The sequence below is a fragment of the Cavia porcellus genome, unplaced genomic scaffold (assembly GCF_034190915.1).
Source record: "Cavia porcellus strain 051 isolate PalLab524CR breed Dunkin Hartley unplaced genomic scaffold, mCavPor4.1 scaffold_2, whole genome shotgun sequence".
Lineage (NCBI taxonomy): Eukaryota > Metazoa > Chordata > Mammalia > Rodentia > Caviidae > Cavia > Cavia porcellus.
Window position 1 is genome coordinate 7,752,893 of NW_026947485.1, and position 12,178 is coordinate 7,765,070.

The 12,178-nt window shown below is 39.2% G+C and overlaps 1 protein-coding gene across 8 annotated transcripts in view; it reads right to left on the minus strand.

The window, feature by feature from the left end:
- Phtf2 (putative homeodomain transcription factor 2) overlaps positions 1-12,178 on the minus strand; it is a 95,936-nt gene that overhangs the window by 26,788 nt on the left and 56,970 nt on the right. For all 8 annotated transcript variants that reach the window (XR_010043643.1, XM_063237574.1, XM_063237573.1 and 5 more), the window contains 4 exons: positions 9,882-9,951; positions 8,973-9,131; positions 6,127-6,292; positions 5,088-5,252 (listed from right to left, as the gene is read on the minus strand). Coding sequence is in view for 7 of the 8 variants with exons in the window: in XM_063237574.1 (XP_063093644.1) it covers positions 5,088-5,252; positions 6,127-6,292; positions 8,973-9,131; positions 9,882-9,951 (560 nt within the window). In the remaining variant the exon portion in view is untranslated. The remainder of the gene's footprint in view (positions 1-5,087; positions 5,253-6,126; positions 6,293-8,972; positions 9,132-9,881; positions 9,952-12,178) is intronic.

Genomic DNA, 12,178 nt, shown 5'->3' on the forward strand with positions numbered 1-12,178 from the left:
GAACCACTGAGCTAAATCCCCAGCCCCAATAAACTTTTTTATTAGTAAGCAAATCATTGGAGTCTTCTTTACAGACTACAGTGGATGAAAAGAAGGCTATCTAAAAGAAATAATTAATGAAGTAATGTAAGTTCCACACAAATTAATATGTGCTCAATGCAGATTCAGTCTATCATAAAACATAATTTGAAACCAATTATATTTAAATAAATCCCCTTAAATTTTTCCCTAGAGTATCAGTTTTCACTAAAAAAAAATTAGTATGTTGTCGTTTTGTATCAAAAAGTAAGTCTGCCGAGTTGCGCTGTATTGTGTTTCAGGAGCCGGCAGAGCTGAGAACCGAGTGATTCTAAGGCTGGCTTTGCACATGAGGAGTCAGTAAGACACACAGGTCCAGTGACTTAGTTAAGGTGGCACTAGACACCGACCGCCTGCTGTGCGGTCTTCTATTCTCCGTACTGTTCTCAGCTGCCCACACTTTGGGAAGCTGCCCACCAGGGGTTCGTAACACTTCCACAAGGTCAGGAATCGGGGGAGAGGGCAGGGGCAGCACAGAGGTAGAATGCATTCTCTCCACACCAGAAAACGATGCAAAAACTCCACATTCACCGTCACTGCTTTCCGGAGCCACGCACACAGGACAGTCACACACTAATCAGACGTGTGTGCGCCCTGAGCACGTCCTGATCACGCCAGCATGAATTTCTGGGCAGACTGAGTAACTGCTTGAACATACACTATGCAGTTTACCTTGTTCTATGAAGAAAATCAATATATTACAACTCTAGCTTTCACTTCTGTGTTAAAAACAACCAATGCAGAGGTGACAAGGGACAGAAACATTTTCTCTCTTTTTTTTCCTACAGCGCTGGGATCTAACTCAGGGCCTTGCCCATGCTAGGAAAGCACTCTGCTCCTGAGCCACACCCCCCGGCCACTCAAGACCCCTCCAAAGTAGGTCACTCAGGCACATGAACTAACTGCTCTGGTGTTAATCCGGTATCTGTCTCTAATTCGCATGTCAATTCACGTAAGTTATGTTCTGCACTAAAAAAATTGCGTAATTCTTGTCTGTTGGTCTGGTTTTCAGTAACATTATAATTGTTAAATCAATCTTAAAGACATAAAAGATAACAGAATCAATCTGACTTCTGAAATAAGTACCATGCTGCAGAGGTAATAATCTATATGTAATTACCCTATCTAATCTATTCAATTATAAAGTAGAAATACTCTAATTAAAGCTAACAATCCATCAAAATTAAAGTACTAAATCTTGGGAACTATAAAAAATTTCTGTATGTTTTAAAATTGGTACTTTCTTGGCTTTTATTTTCTCGTGTTCCTAAAAGTACTTTCCATAGTAATTCTTAATTTTTCAAATAAGAAATACTGTGCCTCATTTCTAAAACAGTTTTATCTTGAGAATGAAATATACTGACCGATGACAAAAGCACCCTTCCAATACATAAACAGTGGCTTTAAAATAGTTATTTTCATCGTAATATCCGAAAATCACCAAGATAACACACACAAAGCTTAGACATTTGTGTGATTCTTTATTTTCCCAGTTCTGTTAACTATTATACCTTCATGGGAGTAACCAGCTTTTTAATGTATTGCCAGAAATAATTTTATTAAGTCTCAGTCAATATTTCAGGTTAAGCCCTTCTTCATCAATTAAATTTCTTAAAATTAACATTTCTAAAGTCTTTTTGCATTTACTATCTAAAACAAACTCATTTGTATGCCAGCAAGCTGCTTCACAAATGAAACAGTTAAAATCAGCTTACCTTTTAAAATATCTAGATGTACAGCTATCATGAAGAAACATAGTAAACTCCTGGAAGCACCAATCTACTACTTTTAGAGAGATTCTAAATACTGTGCATAATGCAATGAGTTGTAGATACCAGAAAGTCCCTGACAAACAAAATACATTCTCTATGCCATTTATAACTGCTTATGTGGAAGTACCGAATGTTTAAGAAGCTGACTTTGCAGTGATTAATCTGTTACATCTTAATGTTAGAAAGGAGAGCTATGTTATTAAAGAAGACTAAGGAGAGAGACAGAAAAGAGATAGACAGACAGACAGACAGATGCAGAATTCAACCCAGGTCAGGTAAAAGGGCCTATGCCTCTGGGGAAGAACAGGTAATTGGAATAAATGAGAGTTCAACTTGATTAATGTCATGTTATTGTTAACTATTAACACTTTGGAAAATTTTTCTAAAAATTGTAACCACTGAAAATATGCGTACAAGATAACTGCTTAGCTGTACAATGCATGATAAGCTTTATCATAAGAGCACAACCATAAATTAACAGAACAATGATAGTAGTGAAATAATTACCAAAGTGACAGAAACCAATTATCTGTAGTACCCAATTTCTTGATTTATCAATTTAGCACTTTTTTCAGTTATATTCAATATTTTGATCATAGCATTTTAATTTTTCAAATATGTGCATAGGAAAACTATGACACAACCTTTACACATTCTGAATATTCAACTCAAAATAATAATAATAATGATGATGATACATGACTGGGTTAGGATTATTTTTGATGTTTGTTATTTTCTGTTTTATTTGATAAATTTTCCTTGGATGTGTGGACTATATAAAAAGATCAGTGTCCAGATGCACACTTGCACTACAATATGAATTGTATTCACTTAAATAATAATATTTGTTACCTTGCAGAATTAAAGAAAACATCCCTAAAATTCATTTGGAACCAGAAGAGACCTAGAATAGCAAAAACAATTCTGGGCAACAAAGGAAAGGTAGGGGGCATCACAATCCCTGGGTTGAAACTTTTTTACAAAGCTATGTGATAAAAATAGCATTGTACTGGAAAAAAAAAAACACCCCAAAACAAAACAAAACCCTGAGGATCAATGGAGCACATTAGAAGATGCAGAAACAATTCCAGAGATACTCAGTCACAGTCACCTTATCTTTGACAAAGGAGCCAAAAACCTTCCCTGGAAGAAAGTCTCTTCAATAAATGGTATGGGTAAAACTGGCTTTTCACAGGCTGAATATTGAAACTAGCCCTGTATTTTTCACCATGTACTCAGCTAAAGTCAAAATGGATCAAAGATCTAAATATCAAAACAGAAACACTAAAACTTCCTGGAAGACAGAATAGGTAAAACTCTTGAAGGCACTGGTGTGGGCAAAGACTTTATGAAGAAAACTCTGGCTGCACAGGAACTGTCACAAAGAATCAACAACTGGGATCTCATCTTATTGAAAAGATTTTGCATAGCAAGAGAAACCACCAATAGAGTGAAGAGGCAACCCACAGTATGGAGAAAAATTATGCCAGTTATCTCTCTGACAAAGGACTAATATCTAGAATATACAAAGAATTCAAAAAGATCAAACCCCCTACAAATTTAAAGCTCCAATCCAAAAATGGGCATCTGAAATGAACAAACACTTCTCAAATGGAAGACAAACAGCAAATAAATATATGGAAAAAAACTAGGATGAAAGGAGAAAGGAGTATGAGTGTGTGTGTGTGTGTGTGTGTGTGTGTGTGTGTACCAAGAAACCAAGCCGCATCCTCCCATGTGGCCCTGCCAGCGTGTGGCTGGGAGCCAAGATCCAGCTCGCACCCCCATAAGCAACCATCTAATTCGGAGGAACACAGGCTGACATGATAGCAGCTGAAGTAAAGAATCGACTTAATGCTTGTGTGTTTGACTTTGCAGGTCAAAGCTGACAGTCTGGGCTTCTATTTAGAGGATAACAATATGCAATATAGTAGCTACTGGGGATTTCCTATTGTCTTGTTTTTGAAATCCACTATTGTTCTCATTGTTTCTTATTCCATTTGGTTTTGTTTTTTCCCTTTAAAATAAAAGAAAAATAATACACACACACACACACACACACACACACACACACACACACATACACACACACGATGGCTGACAATTATACTACTAATTTCTTTTATTTCACTGAAGGGATCGGCTGGTGCTTATACTGACTTGATTAATTTTGCATGCCTATATCTTACAATCTGAGCAACTACTTTGAAGACAATAAATACACAATATATTAACCATTGTTAATTTCTTATTATCCTGGTTTGAAACTCTATATTATTATTTTTATTTTTCATTTTTCTCTTTAAAATAAAAAAGAAAAACATTCAACATCACTGGTCTTTCAAGAGATGCAAATTAAAACACTGCTGAGTTCCATCTCACACCAGAAAGAATGGCTATTATCAAGAAATCAACCAATAGCAAATTCTGGTGGGGTTGTGGGAAAAAACAAACCATTCTCCACTGTTGGTGGATGTGTAGACTGATACAACCACTGTGGAAATCAGCATGGAGATTCCTCAAAACACCCTAGACCACGAGTTTCACTCAACCCAGCTATTCCCTTTGTGGGGATCTTCACAAAAGAAATAAAAGCATCATATCACACAGTGATGTATGCACATGCATGTTTATAGCAACACAGTTTGTAACAGCTAAATCTTGGAAGCAACCCAAATGCCCATCAACTGATGAATGGATAAAGAAGAAATGGTTTTTTTTTAATATTCTACTATAAATAAGGACAAACTTGAGACATTTATAGTTAAATGGATAATGTTAAGATAACTGAGACAGGTATTTAGAAGAAAGTATTTCGTTAAACTCACATGACACATGAAAGCCAGTTTTAATCTAAAGCACTGAAAGAAACCAAAATCAAGAGATCCTAATAAGTACACTTGGCTAGCATACATTCATTCTTTTTTTTTTTTTTTTTTTTTTTGGTCTTTTTCGTTTTTTATCGGTACCAGGGATCAAACTCACGACTGCCTGCTTGCAAGGCAGGCGCTTATGCCGCTGAGCTAAATAAATCCCCAGCCCCCATACATTCATTCTTGAGTAGTTCTGTTTACCTAACCCAAAGTAAACTTGTAGTCTCTATTTTGTAGCACTACAATGTATCAAAACAAAATCCAGCACAAGGCTGCTATAGGTAAGTCATTAATACTCAACACTTCATTATCTACGAAGGGACAGTGTGTCTCTGTGCCTCAGAAACCCTGAATCAACACAAACCGAGATAAGAAGAAGGCAGCGCGCCAGAGGTCCCTGAAGACAGCGCCGACCCCGGAGGAGCTGCTGGGGCCGTGGCTCTGGACCGCTCCCTCCTGCGTGTTATCCGTGGTGCTGGAACCATCTCCCTCCCTGTGCACTTCCAAGTGCGCTGCTTTCCTCAATTTCCTTTCAGAAAAGATGAAGAGAGGCAGATAGTTTTAAGACTTTCTTGGCATGGAAGCACATTGCAAATCGTGAAAAACACACACAGGAACTTTATTACACTGTAAAATTCAAATTTACTGGATAAAACTTCATTGAAATACCATGGTACATATTCAATTCTATACATCAGTTTCTACAATGTGAAAATATTATTCCTGGCTCATCCTGATAGGTCAGTGGAAAGAAGGTGGTAAGGATCACTCTGGACAGATATTTACAAAAGCACCTTTTCCCTATTTGAATGGCACTTATCTGCAGGTGAAGAAAAAAAAAATTTAGCCTGGAGAGAATTATAATCTAATTAACAAAACAAGCTGTCCCAATCTCTTGGCAGTAATATTCAAACAAAGAACTACTCCAAAAGACTCTTAAAAACAGAATCCCACTGTGCTTAATGCCCAGAGAGACTTGCTGCATTTACCTAATCAGTGGGCATTAAAATGCTTTCAACAGCATTTATTAAAGACAGCTAGAATTTTTTCTTTGCTCATATTTTTGATGAGGTATCACAGAAATATAAAATTCTGTGAGCAAAAAAAAGTATCTCACAATTCCAGTTAACCTTTATTTCAGACACCAGTCTTAGAGGTCACCAGAAGTAAGCTTCAAAACAAAAACAGAAACACATGCATACAGGCTAAAAATGGGCTTGAAGCAAATACCGGGTGGGAGCAGGAAAGTGGTGACTGATTCTGGGGGGCTCCATGCTTCACTTGCTTTGAAAGGGCAACATTACCAGGTAACATTTTATTGCACAAAGGTAAGTGCAGACAAAAACCATCCCAGGTTGAAATTACAGAAACTGACAAGATCCCTGCCGCCGGCAGCACGGTACCTTCTCCGTTTAGCACTTGTGCTCAGGGGCGGCTTGGGTGTCCTCGTGGAGACGATCTGACAGTGGACTGTGCCCAAGAGCAGCATCAGCCATATGGGCCCGACCACTTCCGTCAGAGGTATGCTATGTGCGCTGGAAGTGGAACAGAACAACACTACTGCGGCAACTGCAGGAGGGAAAGAAACAACCAGTTACAGATCGGACAGGTCTTCTTCAACTGCTTCAACATCAGGTACATTTACTACTCTTTTTTCTTAATTTTTAATCGGTACCAGGGATTGAACTCACGACCACACACTTGCAAGGCAGGTGCTTATGCCGCTGAGCTAAATCCCCAGCCCCTACTGTCTTTCAAAAACAAGAAGTCTACGATAGTGTACCATGAGTCTGATACAAAGTTTGTCAATAGAGGTCTATGGGACGACCTCTGGGGACTCAAGTTTAAAACATTAACTCCACTTGGACAGCGCACATCCATCGGTGGCAACCATGACCCTGGGAACAGGAGGTTCTGGTTTTGCCTGCCCTGCATGCTTCAGACTTTCTGGACTTAAAGTCTCTGTACCTTTTGGGAATCTCCTGTCTTTATCAGCCAGTGAAAGCCTATCTCCCCCCGCCTCCCCAGGCATGGACATGTAATCCAGGTTGGCCTCTATCTCAGTAACTCTGGGCATAAAAGATAAAAAGCCAGATGCACAGCCCAGATAGGACCCGTCAGAACTCCTCAACACTGCAACGAAATGAGACACACATAGTTCCAGGGCATTCGCAGCTGGCTCAAACAGAGGCTGCACTTTTAAATCAGAAATATTAAGGCTGCAGAAATATGAAACTGCTGGAGCCACTTCAGCTGTCACCCAGAAAGGACCAACGTGCTATGCAACCAGCCCACAACAGTGGAGTAGACAAAGAGGGAGTAAAGACATTGTCCAAGCTTCTGGACCTCACCAAGCCTGAGTCCAGGACCTGGGAGAGTCTAATTTTGTTTGGAAAAAGTGGAAAATTAGACTATTAAGAGGTTTCTATTCATTTTCTTGAGTATGATCACTGTTTTATAGTAGCATATTTTGAAGAAATGGCTACTAATGGAGTCAAGGTACAATGTGATGCATACAAGTTCCACTTAGGCAGTGTATGGCTGGGCACACACAGGTAATCCCAAAACTCAGGAAGCTAAGGCAGGAGGACTACCACAAGTTTGAGGTTAGCCTGGCTACACAGTGAGTTGAAGGCCAGCCTGAACTCCATAGCGAGACCCTGTCTCAGGAAACAAAAACCAAACAGCAAAAAAGTGTAACAAACTAGATTATTTCACAAAAAGTTAACTTAATAGATATTACAGCTATACCTATGAAATATCAGATAATGCAAATCTGAAAGAATTTCCATGTAATATATTACTAGTAATAAACTTTCAAAAAACAATTAGAAAGTTGTAAGACAATTTCATGCATTCTAAGAATCCACAATTGAAAATAGAAGGCAGTTTCATAAACAAATGTCAAACATTAATTAAAATAGCAAAGGACAACAAGTAGCTTAACTGTCTGATATTGATGTGTAATATTTTCTAGTAATTTTAAACTATGTATAAAGACTCTGAAACTTGTTATGACATTATGCAAAAATAACAATATTTTTTAGATGAAATTATCTCAACCTTGTATTAATGTTACAAAATAAATCAAAAGGCAAAGTTATGGGAAAATATTTTATCCTTCTTTGGCTTTTTCTAAATTTTTTATGTTTTATTTCATGAACATATATCTACAATCACACAAAAAAACAGGGCTGAGGTTTTGCTCAGTGGTACAGCGCCCCACCGAGCGTATGTGAGGCCCTAAGTTTTATCTCCAGCACTAAAAAACAAAAAACAAAGAACACCACACAAGCAATACAGAATGACAACACTAACCACAAAACCCCCACAGGCCACTCCCTTTCATAGACTGAAGGTATGCCCTGGCTTGGAAAATCAAGTTTAAATAAAAATTGTAATTTCCACTCTATTTTCATTTTCTTAAAACCATCTCCTACATAATCTATTGATAAAACATGTGAATAATCATTCAGAATGGAACTCACACTTTTAAAAAAGTCACAGGAAAAAGAAAGGCATCAACCAAACTAAAACAATGGCCTTGTCAGGGTGAGAGCTCTCACGAGCCACCTCTCCTCCCAGCTCCAAACGCTCTAATGTGCCCCCACACAGCGTACTGTCTACTGTGCCGCGTCAGACGGCAGCATGACAAAGCTGGCTGTGTGCAGTTCTGGGTGACAGGGCCGAGCCTCGAACCCGGGCTCCACCAGACCGGGTGGCCACTGGCTTTGGATCCATAAGCCATTCGGTCATGTCTATGAAGCAGGGTAACAGTGGGATCTGTCTGTCAGTGGGCTGTTGTGAGAATTAAACAGGAATCTGAGAAGGAAATTAGAAGGGTGCATGACAGACAGCATTTGACAGAGTGAGGGCAGCAAGGTCACAGCAGAGTAAGCTGCAGGAAAATAAAGTCTTAGGCGAGAAAAACAATCCTGCATAGGTTGTACAAAAAAAAAAAAAAAGAATGCTGCGTGTGTGGCAGATGCATTTTAATGAGATTTTGCTTCTAATTTTTAAGTCAATTCCTATTTTTCTTCAGCCATCCCTAAATTTTTGTAAATCATACTGAAAAACATCTGCTTTGTTTTCTTAAACATTTTTAACACCAAACTAGTTTTGTGTCCAACACACACTCACTTCACACTGGGCAGTAGTTAATATGTTATTCAGAACCAGCCTTAGTAACCCAGAAAGTAAAACATCCTGAAAATTAAAAATAAAGTGCACTCCCATCACTGAGTTATACCTTGAAGAAGATAAAGGACAAGGAGCCAGGAAAAGATGACCTTCGACGTGACTTGTAACCACCACCGGAAGAAAAAGGGGAAAAACACAACTCGGACAATTCCTTTTCTAGTCAGAGAAGTCCACGGGCTTTCAGGCTTTGCCTTCGCAAATGCAGACCCTGAGAAACAAGTAAAATACAATGGCAGGTAACGTTCACTTCTAATTTCCCTACAGAAACACTTCAGTGTTTGAAAAACAAGAACACCATGTAACTTTATTATATTCTGTGCAGTGAGTGCAAACATCCAATTTGGAGTAGCAGTCACTTTAAAACACAGTCTCAAGCCAAGTGCAGTGGCACCCATCTGTAGTCCCAGGACTCGGGAGGCTGAGGCAGGAGGATCTCCATGAGTTCGAGGCCAGCCTGGGGTACATAAAGGAGTTCAAGGCCAGCCTGAACTACGTAGTGAGACCGTGTATCAAAAAAGACCCAAAACAGACGAACAAACAAACAAAAAACTGAATTCTCCTTGATAGTATACTAATCCAGACACCTTGGAAAAGATGAATTAAAATGATATAAACTTCTCCCACATATTTTATTAAAAATATGAGTATTTAAATGTCAGTTACATTAAGAATTACTAACTTCAAAATGAAAAAGAATTATTAATTTCTTAACAAAGTGCTTTTAGTATTTCTGACACAGTTCTATAGTTTGCCAAGCAGACATAAAAGGCTATTTTTCATACTTATTTCTTGGAAGATCTTTAGTGGGAGGAAAGACTCCTAATGGTATCCAAATGCCCTATTCTTTTTTTTCTAGGATGTTTGTCCTCATCCAGGCTCCTACATACTGAACCTATTCTGAGTTTCTCTTCCTGTTCAATGTCAACTTGAATTGCAAGATTATTTACCCAGTACTCACCTCTTACCAGATCAACGTCTATGAGGTCTGGCTTGACATGTGCTGTTTTCTTTGGTTTATTCCTTAACCCCTGAAACATATTAAGAGTAGTATTGGAATTCTACATATTCTTTTGGTCCAGAATAGCAGAAGACAGTCAAATTTTAAAAATTTCAATTTAAAACAAAATCTTTAGGTCAAACACTGGGCACATTGTGTATCTATTACAGATGGAACATAATTATGGCACTGTAATGAATTTTTGCCTTCAAGGATAGATTCAGAGACGTATGTAACATGCAAAGCCCACCCACAGCAGACAGTAACACTCTTAACACAAAGTCTAACGCCACTCCCAGCAAATCCGGGAGCACTACTGTATGGTTCCAGGGGTGCCGCAGCCCCAGAGCTGCAGGGGGCCTCCTGGACACTGCACTGACCTGAGGTCACAGAAAGCACAGATCTCAGCACAGAGGGCCAGCCCCGACGCAAGCTTCTTAGCAGGGGCAAGCATGTGACCCCAGAGAAAGTGCCGTGCCACGGTCTCAGAGTGGGTGCTGCCCAGACCACAGGGTCACTTTGTCACTCAAAACGGACACGCCATCAGAAGGAGCAGGCAGGCAAAGGGTTTTTGTGAGCTGAATCCATTTAAACTCAAAACAACTGAGCATGGACTAAGATTAAATTCCTGCCATCGGTACAGAATGGGATTAGGGATGGCAGTGTAAAGCAGTGGGGAAAAAACTATCAAAAAATGAAAACTACATGCCGGGCACGGTGGCTCATGCCTGCAATCCCTGCACTCAGGAAGCCAGGGCAGGAGGATTGCTGAGTTCGAGCCAGCCTGGACTACACAGCAAGACCCTATCTCAAAACAAACAAATAATCCCCAATTACCTAAGACTAGTATGTGGAAATGTGAAGAGCTTAGGCTAAACTCCTCAGGTGCCAAGAGGTCACAATCACAAGGGTTTAGATGACTTTTAAAGTCTTCATTCAATAAAGTAAGAAACTGGGCCCTAAATCTTTTCTTTGGTCCTAATCACAGGGAAAGTGATTCCCTACAGTTAAAATCAGAGTAAGAACCGCTGGCATGCACAACAAACAAGGGGGTAGCAATTAACTTAGAATTAACATCTAAACCAAGACTGCACCCTGAAATCAGGATGATTAACCTGGAACCCTTCACAGACTCCCCCGTCAGAGGGACCGTCTGAAGACACAAAACAAAGATGGAAAGTCAGAGCTGAAGACAGATCCAGCAGCAATAATGACTGCAGCTGAACGTCACACACTTGCATTCTGTATTTGGAAACTCGCTCGCTACCACTCACACCCTTAAGCCCGTATACTTGGTGCTTTGGCCCTCACTGGAAAAAATGAGCACCACTGGGGTGGGGGCTCCCAGGCTTTTGTTTTGGCTGTCATCACTGTATCCAAGTGTTCTTCTCAGTCCATTTAGGGTTACGGTTTTCACGTTTGTACTTTCTATTGGCAACTCACTGCTTAAAACAACCCACACAAGGGGCTGGGGATGTAGCTCAGCACTGTAGTGCCTGCCTGGCAAGCACGAAGGCCCTGAGTTCAATTTCTGATGCCAAAAAAAAAAAAAGAAAGAAAAACCACCCACATAGGACTTCAGTGTCTTGTGCTTCCTAAGGCAAAAAGACTGTTTAAACATGAGTTAGTTACCAGCTATGAATTATCATTAGAAAGAAAGCAAATATATATGTATGTATGTATTTTTACACAGAAACATTTAGTTAAAAAGCTAAAGATCGACTGGTTGACACAGTGTTGTGACCTAACGCTTGGAGGGACCTATTATTTCCCCCGGCAGCAATGGGTATTACTGGTTCAGTGCTGGCAGGGACCTCACAGAATGAAACTACCACAAACAGTGAGATCCCAGCGACCTCACTTCTGTCTGAGTAAATCACTCCTAAAATATTTTAATCTAGACAAGCAATTCTACTCATACATATACTCAAATTTCATTACAAGAAGCACATTTTTACTTGGTGGGAAGTTTATAAAAATCTAAATTCATTCTTATTATCATCAAAAACTTGAAAACTATTCACATCCTGTTAAATTGCATTTATTTAGACCTATATGGTCACACCATAATTGACAGTTCCAATAAAATTTCCCCTTCAAGTTGTCTGTCAGAATAAAGAAACCGTTCATTGATAAATCAGTGGTAATTTTAGTTATAAAATAAAGGATGCTAGCATGATAAACATTCATAAAGCATGATTTTAATTAGGTTGGGAAATTTTAAATTGGATTGGTATAAATTACATACAAAGTAGCAT